Consider the following 16,676-nt stretch of genomic DNA (forward strand, 5'->3'; position numbering starts at 1 on the left):
TTCACACCTGCTTTGGAGACGGATGTGGGCCCCACCGCACCTAATCTCTGGGGCCCTTGTGCACAGATTGCACCAACATACATCTAGATATTTCCTATATAATAGGCTGAGTAACTTTATAAATCCATCACTTTACTTGCACTATTTGTAAGTCTCTATTACAGACCAGAGCTGCAATCATAATTCTGCTGCCTGCTATAGAAATCAACCCAAGCTGTGCTTGTGGCTACTTAGGGCACACTGGCATTACATTTTATCAGCTAATCTTAATTCAGCATATATACGTCATCTTTATATATATAATGCATCCTACTGCATTGCCTTCTCGGAATGCACAACGCAGTACGGCAGATTATCATCTACCAAGGTTAAACGGAATCTGTCATCAGGGGTTTTGCCACCTAATCTGAGAAAAGCATGACGTAGAGACAAAGACCCTGATTCCTGCGATGTGTCACTTACTAAGCTTTTCGCTGTAGTTTTGATAAAATCACTGTTTTATCAGCAGGAGATTATCACTAAAGGGCTACTTGGCCTGCTGCCAGGTAGTCCAACCACGCGCCCACCATTGATTGGAAGCTTTCTGACTATGCACAGTGTACACAGAATGCAGCCAATCAGTGGTGGGTGGGGGCGGAGTTATACAGAGCTCAGCATTCGTAGAACTGGTAGATCTGCAGCAGAGAAAACAGTTTTTAATCAAAACTGCGACAAGCAGCCAAGTAAATGACACATCGGTGGAATCAGGGTCTCTGCCCCTACGTTATGCTGCTCTCAGATGGGGGAGCAAAAACCTGACGACAGATTCCCTTTAAGACAATTCTGAAATTAACTGGATACAATGTAACAGAAGATCAGCACCAGACAGAAATCTGCTCTATGAGCAGTATATTATCCACTATATTATCCAGATTTATTTTACTGTATCGTCGGGCACTCACCAGTTTATCATTGGCTTTGGTTCTCCATCCACTTGGACTCGGAGGATAATCTCCTGACCCTCAAACACCGCCTGGTCTGACAGAGCCACCTAAGGAAAAGTAACAGAAAGAAATGCTGTGTATTGATCCTTCCCCCATTGGCCATCATTGTGTTGTAGGGCTCTAGAGCTGTGGGGGCTCCATTACACCCTTCTCAATCTAGTCCTGGGCTTAACACCCCACTACCCACCCAGAACTCATATTCTCCCTATTAACAGCTGACCTTGAACGATGGGGGGGTTTTAAAGGTCACGCTGTGTTGGATGGCGATCTTGCCGGACATGGTGTGCTGCGGCGTTGCAGGCTCGCTTAAATCTTCCTGAGGGCTTAGATACTCATCGTCGGATGTAATGGGGCTCAGAACATCTCGAGGGGTCCCCCGATGAGCAGGAGACTCTGTGGCCGGCGCTGGAAGGAAAGGCGACACGAGTTACAGGTCTTTCTCGAGGAGCGTTGCACATACCAAGCTCTTTTGTAGGAAGGTATGAGGGTCTTTGGATTATACGAGAAGGGCCAGAAATGAATACGGGACCACAGTGGAAATGCCTAGATCCGGAGATGAGAACCCAATGGACTTGGGTGCTTTGATCCTTGAGCCAGTCCCCTTCCTCTTGAGATAGTCCTGGAAAGTAACGGGGTCTTTCTACAGGGCCTTACTTTCCATAGACCTCTGTAGGACTCAGGGGCGGCTCCACATACTCCACATGCCTGTGATCGATGCTAGTTTATACACACAAGACGTGCAAATGTATTTGTGAATCTATAACTTCAGCCAAGGAGCAGAATCAGACGGTTCCAGCTACGACACTGTAGACGCTGTAGAAGTCAACAACACAAGACACCCAAGGCTTATAATGTGCTCAATACCCTCTAAGGTCTGTAAAAAGTCTCATTAGTTCTTAGCTAGAATTCTTTTTTATTCCACGGATATATTGTTAGGTTAAGTTTGAAAAATAGAGTAAAAAACCCTCATAAATGTCTAAAATGGCATCACGCCAAGCCCCCTCCCTGCCACCACCCCCTCCCAGCACAGCACTGGCATCCATCCGAACTGCCAAAAAAAGAACTGAGTGCGGCCTCTGCTTTATGCACGGAGTCTGAGACATGCACGGAATAGGACAGACACAGAGACACTCACCGGATTACAGCGAAAGACCCCCAAAAACATCTCGGCCATCAAGAGCAACAAGAGGCAAAAAGAGGAAAGGTGCAGCCAGAGCTGAGAAAGGGCATCCAAGAGTATGGGGGCAGCACGAGAGAAGAGCAAAGAGGAATAAAGAAAAGAAAAAGGGGAGAGGAGACAGAAGAAAGGAAGACAAAGGGAAAAGGGAGGGAAGAGCTGAGAAAGAAGAAAGATGCACATAAAAAGGAAAAAGCAGCACAGAGAGGAGAGAGGGAAAGAAGAAGGGAGGAGAGACTGAACATGACGAGGTCACCTCGAGTACAATCTGTTGCTGAATTTAGACTCTCACCCTCCTCGCTCCCTCCCACTAGCAAGAAAGACAGTGAACAGGACAGAGAGGTGCGGTGGACAGGACAGGGAGGGATAGCGGCGGCGATGGAAGTAGCGCAGTGCAGCCGGAGCGACCACCATTCCTGACGCTCCTGCCCAACAGAAGCCAACGCTGCCCGCGCCCTCTAACAGTGTACACAGCTGATCACAATAAATACTAGTCACAGACACACGGGTGGCTCGGGTTTCCCAGTTCTTGCTGCCATCAAAGCTGTGCGACAATGACGGTCAACTGGTGCAATGACACTGGCAAGAGACATTCCTGGGAGCGGCAGATGCTGAGCTAATGAGAATATCATTTATTATACCAGACAGAGAGAAAGCCGTGGGTAATGCGCCAGCTTATAGGATAGACATGAAATGTATCTGTGCATGGGAAAGAAGGGGCCATAATCCCCCCGTAAGTGCAAAGTCATGAGTCATACAGCAGAGCAGCACCATGAAATCGAGGGTGCAGGCCTGTGAACATTGACTCCGGCTCCGCTCATAAGGCTATATTCACACCACCCGGTCTGAGTGCGGTCTGTGAAAGAAACCCAATCTCACTCCTCAGCACTCAGACCAATGGTTTTCAATTGAATAATAAAAGGAAAAAAATATTAATAATTTCAGCTCACTACTATGGCTGCTTTCACACATCAGTTTTTTGCCATCAGTCACAATCTGTCGAATGTTGAAAAAAAATGGATCCGTCACAGATTGTGAAAAACTGATGCGACGGATCCGTTTTCTCGCCGGATCCGTCTAGCTGATCCAGCTAATTGGATCCTAAAAAAATCGGAGCATGCTCAGTTAAAAAAAACGGAATCCATCGACGGATTCTATCATTTGACAGATCCGGTTTCATAGGCTTCCATACTAGCAAATGACGGACGGCGACGGATCGGTCGCTGTCTGTATTTTGAGGGACACAAAAAACGTTACTTTGTCTGCTTTCTCCAGCCGCCGGATAAACAATTTTCGACGGATCCGGCGAACGACGGATGAAACGTGAGGCCGTCTGTCGCAATCCGTCGCTAATACAAGTCTATGAGAAAAAAACGGATCTGGCGGCAACATTCGCAGGATCCGTTTTTTTTTTTTTTTTAATTTGCTGGATTGAGACTGACGGCAAAAGACTGATGTGTGAAAGGGGCATAGACGGCCGTTTCAGACGCTCCAGCACAGAAGTAGTTCAGTCCAGACTAAGCACAGCTATATCCAAGCAAAAAAAGAAGAAGTGTATCAGGGAGCGTAGAAGGAACAGTGATAGAGGTTTTTGCAAAGAACTTCTCAATATTTAACAAATCCGATAATGTTACATGTATAGACAAAAATTTAACCCCTCACCCCCCAAAACTATGCGTTTTTGTATCTACGTGTAACATTATTGGATTCATTAAATATTGAGAAGTTCTTTGCAAAAACGTCTATCACTGTTCCTTCTACGCTCGCTGGATACACTTCTTTTTTTGCTTGAATGGTTTTCAATGGGGCTGTTCAGATGACTGTTTTATTTCACAGACCGAATGTCTGTATGAGAAAAAGTCGCGTTTCTCAAACACAAAAATAGATCCCATACAGATCACAAGCATAGCATCCGATATATACAGATACAATGTAATTATTAATGTAGAAAACTAACAACAGATGCCATATGGATGATGATTTTTTATATGCTCTTGTGAACTTTGCCTAAGGCCAGGGTCAGACGACCATATGATCAATTGTTCAATTTTCATTCAGAAAACTCAGCCGATTTTCATCCGTATTGTCATGGATGTGCCATTCGTATATCCCTATTTTACATCATTTTAAAATGTACATGATCAAATGCAGTTTCCAAGGTTAATAACAGCATTGCATCTGTAAAAATCGGACGCAATACGACTGGTACATATTAATTATGAAAACCCATTGACTTGAATAAGCAAATCTCATCCAAGATATGGCAGATACTAATGCCCGCTGCACAAGGATGCTCCGTTCGTGTGATAAAGCTATCATCTGAACAGTCTGTCTGCCATCCAATCTTTACTTGGATAGTAAATGTCTGTATAATATGCTCATCTACATGAGCACTAAATAAAAGTAGGCAGCACTTCAGAATAAGCCAAGGGTGGGTGAACCTTATTGACCCATCTCAAAGCAACATTTTGGCTCTAGAAAATAAAAACAGCAGTGAATCTTTGTCAAGCACGAGATAATGTGCAAAGTGTAGCCACATATAGAGTGATGGCACGAGACATCAATAAAAATAACAAATATGCATAAAAAACGTAACACCGCAATCTAATGAAATAACTCATAGAATACAGCACAACATTTTCATAATCCCATAAAACGTTACAAATTTCCTTAATTACAGAAGTATGCGTAGTCAAAGTAGTCCATAAACACCTCACCCTTTATCCCCGTCCTCCTGTCCATACCAGACACTATCGCTGTCTAATGAGCCCCACTGCACATGTCCAAATTATGGGCTATTTCTGTGTATGATTCATGGGTCAATGACGTCCTCACAATCCCCCCATCACTAGTAGATTCATTCGCAGAATATTTAACTCCATGTTAACATTGGGCAAAAATGTCCACAGCCAACGCATAACATGTGCCCAAATGGTGCATGCGGAATCAGCAATGCCATGTTGGTGTAGGACAACAGCTCAAACTATATTACATTTTTATTTCATAAGTCAATAGTACACATGAAAAATAAGAAACTTTGTCATATTTCTTATCAGAGAAATCTTCTTCTTTCTCAATGGGGACAGATCATTTATTTTCAAAATTCTCAAATCACAGATAAAATCTGTATTCACTGAAGATCGATTGCTTTAAAAAGAGAAGAAAACTATTTTAAACAGAAGTTTTCTTGAAGCACCTTCTGCTTGAAAAACTCAGTGGGTACGCGAGTGTCTAGATGATGTCATGAGCACATACCCTAAGGGTAGGTTCACATTACGTTATGTGAACCCGTTTAACGGACTATGTTACACCACGGCATAACGCGGTGTAACGTAGTCCGTTAACGCCGCCATTGTTTGTAATGGCGAACGCATCGCTAGCGATGTGCCGTCATTTGAGTGACGGACCGCGAACGCTGCTTCCTCGCTAGCGCAGATCGGGCATTTGCGCTAGCGGGATCAGCAAACGCGATCCCTTTCGGGACATTGCGTTAGCGCAGTCTGTAGCGCTATGCGCTAAACGGACTGCCCTAACGCAATGTGACCCTAGCCTAATAGTACAGCAAGAACTGCAAAACTCTGAAATTCAAGGGAAGCAAAACGTTGTCCTGTATTTGGCCATATATCACATTCTGTGCAACGGTCCTGTGTAATGAGACATAAGGTATATCTGGGAATATTCTTATTAACATTCAGATGCTAAAATCATGTTCAGACCTAATACTTCTCACAAATTGGACTTGATACAATGCAGCAAACCCTAAACAATCCTCTGTAAGCTAAACATATCAGCGGCACAAATCTATCCCACCCTGATAATTTGCTACATTGTATCAGTGCAGTTCAGGCTCTCTTCACATGTTACATTGTATCAATGTAGTTTAGGCTCTCTTCACATGTTACATTGTATCAGTGTAGTTTAGGTTCTCTTCACATGTTACATTGTATCAGTGTAGTTTAGGTTCTCTTCACATGTTACATTGTATCAGTGTAGTTGAGGTTCTCTTCATATGTTACATTGTATCAGTGTAGTTTAGGATCTGTGTTCTTTAGTTTTATTGTTCTGTTTTATCATAGGCGCAGAACAACCCATAATTGACAGTAATATTGCATCTGTCTCATGTTGCAGCGACACCAAATTACCCAATAAAGTTCTACTCTATGTATTACTGCCTTAAAATTAACAAAACAAAACAGTTTTTTTGTCACTACAGTTTTATACTTAGAGCTTTTTTTATATTTATGGAGCTGTGTTAGAGCTTTTTTTTTTCAGCGTGAGCTTTAGTTTGTTGCTTTTTAGAATTTTGGCAGCACGTAAAGTGGCCTCAGTTATGGCATTTTTGTACAATGATCATTGTGCATTGTCATTAATATATTTTAATAGTTCAGACTTTTACAAATATGGTGATGTCAAGGTTTATAGCTGTTTTAAAGATTTTTTTTGTGAAGGCGAAAATGTATTATAGTTTTTTCTACACATTTCAAACTATTTTTGTTTGCATTTTTTTAGTCCGACTAGGGGTTTCGAGCCTATAATCACTTGATAGCAGGTATCTCAGTGCAGGAATGAATGTGTCGCATGGATTTATGTCCTTTTACATCAACTAAGGAATTTGCTCCTCAGACCGTGTAGGGGCATCATAACATAGAACTCCAATCAGAGGACAATAAAACATTCACACTTCTTATCTATAAACTGTTCCAATATTTATGGTCATAACTGTTTATCACTCATATAATGGTAATTCTGCTTCACGTCCCCTGTCTTATCTAAGGCATTTTTCTGTGCTGTGTTGTGCATAAATATGTGATTCTTCAGAGTTTCTATTAGTTTATGCCTGATGAAGAGACCGGAGTAGTCTCGGAAGCTTGCAATTTGTTACCATCTTGTCAGTTAGCCATTAAAAAGTATCAACCACTGAGGACTCTCAATTCTAAATATTTTTTTAGAAGGTATAAAACACTAATATTTCTGTATTGGTGAGCGCACTCCATACTTCATGTTGGAAAGGGGTTAAAAGCTTGGTTAATCAATGCTGACTACATTTGCACACCAGGGGCAGACATGCTATATATGCAGCCCATGCAATTGCCCTGGGGCCAGTAGGTATGCAGGCTCGCTGCCAACCTAAAAGTAGCTGTTAGCTTTTGACAGTCTATTAAATTGCATGTAAGGATCTGAGTTAAGTAATATCATAGCTCACAGTTACTGATGAACAGAGACATAAGGGGACGCTCTATGATGAGCTATTTGGGAGCACTGAGCCCATACACTTCTTGCAAAGGGGACCTCTGCTGTCTCTTTGTGCCCCTGCTCTATACACTTGTTGGCAATCAATTACATTTCTCCGGCCCTACGTGTGGCCTCTCCCCTTGCATTACAATAACCTTAAGTCCGTTCTTACAACGGCAATTTTTTTGTAATGTGTTAATTTAGAATAAATCTTATTATAAAGCAATATTTTTATTGAATTTTTGGGATAATGGGCGTTGTAGTTTTGCATCAGCTGGAGAGCTCCAGAGAAAGGTGAACTTTAGCAAGATATATAAAGGCACCATAAGGTTCAAGGTACATCGTGATGATCCACCTCTGGTGGATGCTATTGTAACAGAGACAATGTGGCTGACCTTGGGGACTCCAATACAGATGTTCAATAAAACCCATAGAAGTGGACTAAATCATAAGACACTGCCCCCCTCAATAGAGGCAGAGAACCCACTCTGATAAGACATGGCCCCCACATGACGAGGACACTGTGGCCCCCTCCCACGTGAGGCAATGACTGCAATTAGACGAGACACACTGTTATTTAATTGAGACACTTAGGCTATTCTGACACATTGCATTTTTGTTTCAGTTTTTTGCTGCGTTTTTTTAATTACAAATTTAAGCTGCGTTTTACAGTACCAGCAAAGGCTATGAGATTTCAGAAATCTCTTGAACACACATTGGTTTACTTTCTTGACTGATTTTGAAAACTGCTGTGTTTTTTGAAAGAGCTGCATGTCAAATCTTTCAGCGTTTTTTTCAGCCTTTTTTAACCATAGAAAGGAATGGGTCCATGCAAAAACGCAGCAAAAACACGCAGGTATCAGGTGTTGCTGCGTTTTTGGTGCAAAAGAAACACTGTCCCATCGTGGCTGAGACCCTGCCCTCTCCTAGCTGAGACACTGCCCACTCCTAGCTGAGACACTGCCCTCTCCTAGCGCAGACACTGCCCACTCCTAGCTGAGACACTGCCCACTCCTAGCTGAGACACTGCCCACTCCTAGCTGAGACACTGCCCACTCCTAGCTGAGACACTGCCCTCTCCTAGCTGAGACACTGCCCACCTCTAGCTGAGACAACGCACACTCCTAGCTGAGACAACGCACACTCCTAGCTGAGACACTGCCCACTCCTAGCTGAGACACTGCCCACTCCTAGCTGAGACAACGCTCACTCCTAGCTGAGACACTGCCCACTCCTAGTGCAGACACTGCCCACTCCTAGCTGAGACACTGCCCACTCCTAGCTGAGACAACGCTCACTCCTAGCTGAGACACTGTCCATTCCTAGCTGAAACACTGCCTACTCCTAGCTGAGACACTGCCCCCTCCTAGCTGAGACACTGCCCCCTCCTAGCTGAGACACTGCCACCTCGTAGCTGAGACACTGCCACCTCCTAGCTGAGACAACGCTCACTCCTAGCTGAGACACTGCCTACTCCTAGCTGAGACACTGCCACCTCCTAGCTGAGACACTGCCCCCTCCTAGCTGAGACAACGCTCACTCCTAGCTGAGACACTGCCTACTCCTAGCTGAGACACTGCCCCCTCCTAGCTGAGACAACGCTCACTCCTAGGTGAGACACTGCCTACTCCTAGCTGAGACACTGCCCCCTCCTAGCTGAGACAACGCTCACTCCTAGCTGAGACACTGCATCCCTCCTAGCTGAGACACTGCCCACTCCTAGCTGAGACACTGCCCTCTCCTAGCTGAGACAACGCTCACTCCTAGCTGAGACACTGCCTACTCCTAGCTGAGACACTGCCCCCTCCTAGCTGAGACAACGCTCACTCCTAGCTGAGACACTGCCCCCTCCTAGCTGAGACACTGCCCACTCCTAGCTGAGACACTGCCAGCTTCTAGCTGAGACACTGCCCACACCTAGCTGAGACACTGCCCACACCTAGCTGAGACACTGCCCACACCTAGCTGAGACACTGCACCCCTCCTAGCTGAGACACTGCCCATGCTTAGCTGAGACACTGCACCCCTCCTAGCTGAGACACTGCCCACTTCTAGCTGTGACACTTTCCCTTCCCAGCTGAGGCACTGCCCACTCCTAGCTGAGACACTGCCCACTCCTAGCTGAGACACTGCCCACTCCTAGCTGAGACACTGCCCACTCCTAGCTGAGACACTGCCCACTCCTAGCTGAGACACTGCCCACTCCTAGCTGTGACACTTTCCCTTCCCAGCTGAGACACTGCCCACTCCTAGCTGTGACACTTTCCCTTCCCAGCTGAGACACTGCCCACTCCTAGCTGTGACACTTTCCCTTCCCAGCTGAGGCACTGCCCATGCTTAGCTGAGACACTGCACCCCTCCTAGCTGAGACACTGCACCCCTCCTAGCTGAGACACTTCACCCCTCCTAGCTGAGACACTGCCCACTTCTAGCTGACATTTCCCCCTCCTAGCTGAGACACCCCCATTCTCCTGCTGCCATAGTCAGCATGTTGGGTTATGTCTGGGATCTCATTTTTCAGGACATCCGCTGTAAATTTCCATGATATTGTGCTCTCAGTTACCTGGTTTGACGGTGAGAGCTCCACAGCTACTAGCTTCCCCCACTTCATTCTTTGCTGTTACTGTATAAATGCCAGAGTCAGATGGTAGTGCCCAGCGTATCATTAGGGTGTGCCGCTCGCCTTCAGCTCGTATCTGATGGGTGGGATTATTCTTTAGAGGGACACGATCCTTTCTCCATATGACTGCCAGGAAAGTGAATAATACATTGTTATTGTATTAATAAACAGGTTCACTTATCAGGGATGCAACTTTAGGGGGTACACGTGTAGCTGTTGTACTCGAGTCCTGCTGCATTGGGGGCCTAAACTGTGATAGCAAATGGTTACACACCACTACAATTCTAAATAAGATAAGTCTAGGTGGTATGTGGTTGAAATAAAATAATATGATTGCTTAAAATTACATATAAACAAATATAATTAAAATAATATCCTTCCGGACATAAAGTGCAAAGACAGAATAGTACCTACATGGGGGTATCACAGAGGACTAAGGTTTGAAGTCCCAAATCGCATTCGAGGCAAACCTGAAGCTACTATAGCAATTATTATTAGTATATTTTAACCACATACCACCTAGCACAATCTTACTTGGGGTCCTAAGTATCATAGGTGGGACAGAGAAGGTGGGTGCACTATTACTGATATAGCACTGAGGTCATAATTGAAAGTTCTAATCTATTAGACCTTCTTCACACGTCCGGTTTTTCTGTTCATCCATGTGTCATCAGCGTGACAAGTCCCGGCGCCTGGAAAGAAGTGGTACAGTTTGCGCTGTTTCCAGATGTCGGCCGGATGCTGAAGGCAGCTCTCATCATTGTCGCCTCTTTACAGTGAGATCAGCGCGACCAGGAAACAATGATGGGAGTTGTATTCAGCAGCAGCTGTGCAACTCCTGTATAAAATAAAGAATTAAATTTAAAAAAACTGCGTGGGCTCCCATGTAATTCATAATCAGCAGAGGGAAAGCCCATGGCTGGGGGCAGATGTTGGTAACCTTTAGGGGCAATATCTCTGGCTCCTTCCCAGGCTATTAATATCAACTCACAGCTGTCTGTTTAGCCTTTGCTGGTTTGAATTTATAGGGGGACCCTCAGTCATTTTTTTTTTCTGGGGTCCCCCGTAAATTCAACAGGAAAGGCTAGGCAAACAGCTTAGGCTTTCCCTCTGCTGGTTATGAAAATTGTGCGGGAGCCCATGCCATTTTTTTTTATTAATTCTTTATTTTTACACAGTAATTATACAGTTGTTGCTTAGTACAACTCCCATCATTGTCTCCTGGTTGCGCTAATTTCAGCGCGACCAGGAGACAATGATGAAAGCTGCCATCAGCAGCCAGCACCTGGGATCAGCTCGAACTGTACTGCTTTTCCCAGGCGCCGAAACGCATCACATGGACATAAGGATGGCACACCAACAGCACAAAGAGGTAAAACACAGACCATGGACGGTCACTTGAGTCTACATCCTCCTTAGATTAGTGCTGACAATTAAAGCTTCCAGTCTGGCGATCAGCTGAATGTCAGAGGAACCTTCCATCAAAAAGAGATTATCCAAACTAGACGCAACCATTTTGACGCCACCAAGATCAAGTGATGCTCATACGACTATACATGATATGCAATGTGCATGTATACACTGCTCAATACTAACCTTCTGGACTTGGTTTTGCTGTGATGATACATTTTAACAAAACTTCTGAGCCGGCATTCACAAGGGCACTTTGCAGGGGAATTTCAAACACTGGTGCCTCCCTCGGATCCTCATCAGCTGATACATAAGAATCATCTGAAGATTCTAGTAGTAGAATGCATACAATAAGTACAGCAGGACAAAGGCAAAAGGCTTCAGTGAAAAAGTATTTAATAAAGTGTATATCCCATGCATATCCCAAATATATTGCATTTTACTTGAATTTCTGATGTCTAATGTGCTGCCAGAAACTAGATAGGATGGGGAACACACATGACATTAGCACAAGGGAAGCATGTAAGGTTCTAGTTTATTTTGATCTCTAAAATCAATCGTGCAGCAGTTAACAAGAGAGATAGGGTATCACAAATGGCATTAGAATGGCAGAGGGGAGGCATAAAAGTGGCGTCTTATTCTGTTTTGTTTTCATCGCTAATGTTTATTGTGTTATAGAGAACAAGAAAAGAAAAGTAACACACATGACAGTACTCACAGGGAAGTATATAAGGGTCCTCATGTTTTGTTTAAGTCTCTAGAGTCTATTGTACTGCAGGAAACTAGATGGGTAAGGGAAAGCACAAGACAGTAGCAGAGGGGAAGTGTATACATATGAAGGGAATTACGTTCTGTATCAAACTCTAATGTCTATTGTACTGCGGTTAACTTGATAGGTAGGATAATGACGGAAGCGTAGAAGAGGGGAAACATATAAAGGGGCATCATGTAATGTCTTCTTTTAATCTCTAATGTTTATTGTGCTGTGGCGAACTAGATAGGAAAGGTAGCACACATGACAGTAGCAGAGTGGAAGCATCATGTTCTGTTTTCTTTATTCTCTAAAGTTTATTGTGCTGCATTAAACTAGATAGGCAGGAGAATACACCTGATAGTAGCAGAAAGGAAGCATATAAGGGACATTACGTTATGTTTTATATTAATCTCTACTGTATTGTCTACTGTGCTGCGGGAACTAGATAGGCAGGGAAACACACATGCCATTAGTAGAAGGTAAACATACGAGGTGCATTTTGTATTGTTTTGCCTTCATCGCTAAATGCTATTATGCTGCCAATAACTAGACAGGCAGGGGTGGGCACATAAAACAGCAGCATAGAGGATACATATGATATGCTTCAAAATTAAAAAAGTAGGGGGGAGGGGATTAAGAAAGAAATAAGAAGTTGGGGTTAAATTATTTCAAAACTTTGTAGCCTTGACTTTCATTAGCATGGCAAAGCTGGGTGACAAATTCTGTAGTGGCAGCTACATTGGCTGTCCCCTGCCCTTGGCACAAGCACATACAGTAGGTCCATTCCTATTATAGCATACCTAGTTCTGGTGACATAACTCTGTGCCGCCGGCTCTTCCCTTTGCTTTTGGTGGTTTTGTTGGATTTTCCACTGGTATGAGTTTCACTGTGCTTTTTGACTTGCCCCCCACCCTTCGCTGGTAGCCATTGACTTCTGTGGGTGGGACCCGCTGGAGTAGCCCATGGGAGGTATCTGGTCTCTCCTCTTGTTTCTCCACCCGTAGTCCCCTTTTCCCTCCCTATCCCCCTCTGTGCTATTTCCAGTGCTGGTGGGGCTTGTGTGCTGGTTGGTGGTGGCTCACTTCCATAATCGGGAACCTTCTTCATGTGAGACCCTGTGACTTCCTGTTTAGGGGCTGGTGCTTTAGAGATTGCAGGTTTCGAAGCACTGGCATTGGTTTTGGAAAGTGGGTGGGATGCAAGTCGTGTATCTGATTGCTTGACTACTTGATGGTGGATGATAGAACCATTTGATGATTTCTCTGGTACGGGAGCAGATTGTCCTTTGACTCCACCATGAGGTGCTTTATCTTGGGGTATTTGGTTGACGGTGGCAGAGCCCCTGGCTACGGGTTTTCGGGCAGTGGCCGCATTTGCTGGCTTTTGTTCCTGAATTTCGGGTGCCTTAGAGTCTTTGGGCACTTGTGTTGGAGAAAGATCCAAAGGAGCAGGATGGATACTTGGGGTTAATTGAGGAGAAGGTGATCTTCGAGACAGATCTTGAGATGAACGGATAAGCTGCTGCTGGGAAACAGTTCTTTTAATGCGGGAAAGTTCTTGAGAAAATCGTGCCTCAATATCACTTACACGGCCTGAGAAGGCGCTTCTATCATCCAGTGAAGCTGTCTTATACCTCAATGAAGGATACCTCAAGGTATATCCTCCCACCTCTGATTTCACTCCATCTCTTAGGTCATCCCTTAGCTCTTCAGTTGAGGACTCCAAGCCACTAACAAGTCCATCTGCCCCAGGCTGGTCAAATGACCTGGTCTTACGGAGCGGTAGCCAGGACTGCACAGGAAAAGGGCTGTCCGTCTGATCCAGGCTTTTCCTTCTCTCTTCAAGACAACGCAGTTTTTCAAAAATTTTAGATCCTGAGCGGACCAGCTTTGGAGAAGCGCGCAAAATGGACACTCGCCCTGATGATTCACTCAATGGTGTCAAAGGGCGAGACTCCTGGCCACTGACCTGAGAGCCAGCTGAGGACTTTGGCCTTTTAACCTTCTCTTCAAACTCTTCAACTACTGTGTCCTGATATTGGGAAGGCATAAGGGTTTTCTTTCTAGGAGTAAGAGGTGTTGATGGGCCACGACCGCCAGGCATAGGACTGGCAACAGGCCATTGCACCAGCCGGGGAGACTGAGGAGGTAGAACTGGATGTCTTGGATTCTGAAGAGGCAGAGGAGAATCTGGGATGGCTCCATTAATGCTACCTCTCCGTAGTCCTCCTTCTGGTGAAAAGCTGTAAGAAACAGTGAAATGTGAGCTAAGATGACTTTGGCGTTGAATGCCCTTAATTTCTGGGCACAGGGCACTGATAATAGGTTCCATGGAATTGTGTGACACTTTTTCACTAAATCCTTAAAATGTTACACTAGCAGACTAGAGAAACTGCGAATCATGGGTTTATTCCATAGACTCAGATCACAGTTAAATTCTTTATTATTTTACAGAGCTGCACTCACTATTCTGCTGGTGCCGTCACTGTGTACATACATTACATTACTGATCCTGAGTTACATCCTGTATTATACCCCAGAGCTGCACTCACTATTCTGCTGGTGCCGTCACTGTGTACATACATTACATTACTGATCCTGAGTTATTTATTTTATTTATTTTATTTATTTTTTATATAGCGCTAACAAATTCCGCAGCACTTTACACACATTATCATCGCTGTCCCCGATGGGGCTCACAATCTAAATTCCCTATCAGTATGTCTTTGGAGTTACATCCTGTATTATACTCAGGAGCTGCACTCACTATTCTGCTGGCGCAGTCACTGTGTACATACATTACATTACTGATCCTGAGTTACATCCTGTATTATACCCCAGAGCTGCACTCACTATTCTGCTGGTGCAGTCACTGTGTACATACATTATATTACTGATCCTGAGTTACATCCTGTATTATACTCCAGAGCTGCACTCACTATTCTGCTGGTGCAGTCACTGTGTACATACATTACATTACTGATCCTGAGTTACATCCTGTATTATACTCCAGAGCTGCACTCACTATTCTGCTGGTGCAGTCACTGTGTACATACATTACATTACTGATCCTGAGTTACATCCTGTATTATACCCCAGAGCTGCACTCACTAATCTGCTGGTGCCATCACTGTGTACACACATTACATTACTGATCCTGAGTTACATCCTGTATTATACCTCAGAGCTGCACTCACTACTCTGCTGGTGCAGTCACTGTGTACATACATTACATTACTGATCCTGAGTTACATCCTGTATTATACCCCAGAGCTGCACTCACTAATCTGCTGGTGCCATCACTGTGTACATACATTACATTACTGATCCTGAGTTACATCCTGTATTATACCTCAGAGCTGCACTCACTACTCTGCTGGTGCAGTCACTGTGTACATACATTACATTACTGATCCTGAGTTATTTATTTTATTTATTTATTTATTTATTTTATTTATTTTTTATATAGCGCTAACATATTCCGCAGCACTTTACACACATTATCATCGCTGTCCCCGATGGGGCTCACAATCTAAATTCCCTATCAGTATGTCTTTGGAGTTACATCCTGTATTATACTCAGGAGCTGCACTCACTATTCTGCTGGCGCAGTCACTGTGTACATACATTACATTACTGATCCTGAGTTACATCCTGTATTATACTCCAGAGCTGCACTCACTATTCTGCTGGTGCAGTCACTGTGTACATACATTACATTACTGATCCTGAGTTACATCCTGTATTATACTCCAGAGCTGCACTCACTATTCTGCTGGTGCAGTCAATGTGTACATACATTACATTACTGATCCTGAGTTACATCCTGTATTATACCCCAGAGCTGCACAAACTATTTTGCTGGTGCAGTCACTGTGTACATACATTACATTACTGATCCGGTATTGATCCTGAGCAATGTCCTGTATTATACTCCAGAGCTGCATTTACTATTCTGCAGACTGCAGAGCTAAAAACTCCCATCATTCCCTAAATCTTTAAGGTACCTTCACACATAACGATATCGTTGTTTTTTGTGACGTAGCAACGATATCGTTAATGAAATCGTTATGCGTGACAGCGACCAACGATCAGGCCCCTGCTGGGTGATCGTTGGTTGCTGGGAATGATCAGGACCTTTTTTTGGTCGCTGATCACCCGCTGTCATCACTGGATCAGCGTGTGTGACGCCGATCCAACGATGTGTTCACTGGTAACCAGGGTAAATATCGGGTCACTAAGCGCAGGGCCGCGCTTAGTAACCCGATGTTTACCCTGGTTACCATTGTAAAATTTTTTTAAAAAACAAACAGTACATACTCACATTCCGGTGTCTGTCACGTCCCCCGGCATCAGCTTCCCCGCACTGACTGTCAGCGCCGGCCGGCCGTAAAGCAGAGCACAGCGGTGATGTCACCGCTGTGCTCTGCTTTACGGCCAGCCGGCGCTGACACAGTGCAGGGAAGCTGACGCCGGGGGACGTGACAGACACCGGAATGTG

General features: G+C 44.4%; 2 protein-coding genes across 6 annotated transcripts in view; one reads left to right on the plus strand and one right to left on the minus strand.

Moving 5' to 3' along the window:
- SPEG (striated muscle enriched protein kinase) overlaps positions 1–16,676 on the minus strand; it is a 227,294-nt gene that overhangs the window by 94,928 nt on the left and 115,690 nt on the right. For 4 of the 5 annotated variants that reach the window (XM_069732774.1, XM_069732776.1, XM_069732775.1 and 1 more), the window contains 5 exons: positions 12,977–14,418; positions 11,609–11,752; positions 9,956–10,138; positions 1,204–1,388; positions 942–1,030 (listed from right to left, as the gene is read on the minus strand). In XM_069732774.1, the coding sequence (XP_069588875.1) occupies positions 942–1,030; positions 1,204–1,388; positions 9,956–10,138; positions 11,609–11,752; positions 12,977–14,418 (2,043 nt within the window). Of the gene's footprint in view, positions 1–941; positions 1,031–1,203; positions 1,389–2,118; positions 2,595–9,955; positions 10,139–11,608; positions 11,753–12,976; positions 14,419–16,676 lie in introns of those variants that run through there. The other variant, XM_069732777.1, reaches the window with a different exon arrangement.
- The window catches only part of DNPEP (aspartyl aminopeptidase), a 226,122-nt gene that overhangs the window by 5,836 nt on the left and 203,610 nt on the right, over positions 1–16,676 (plus strand). The gene's annotated exons all lie outside the window — the stretch shown is intronic.

This window comes from Ranitomeya imitator, chromosome 7 (assembly GCF_032444005.1).
Source record: "Ranitomeya imitator isolate aRanImi1 chromosome 7, aRanImi1.pri, whole genome shotgun sequence".
In the NCBI taxonomy this organism is placed as follows: Eukaryota; Metazoa; Chordata; class Amphibia; order Anura; family Dendrobatidae; genus Ranitomeya; species Ranitomeya imitator.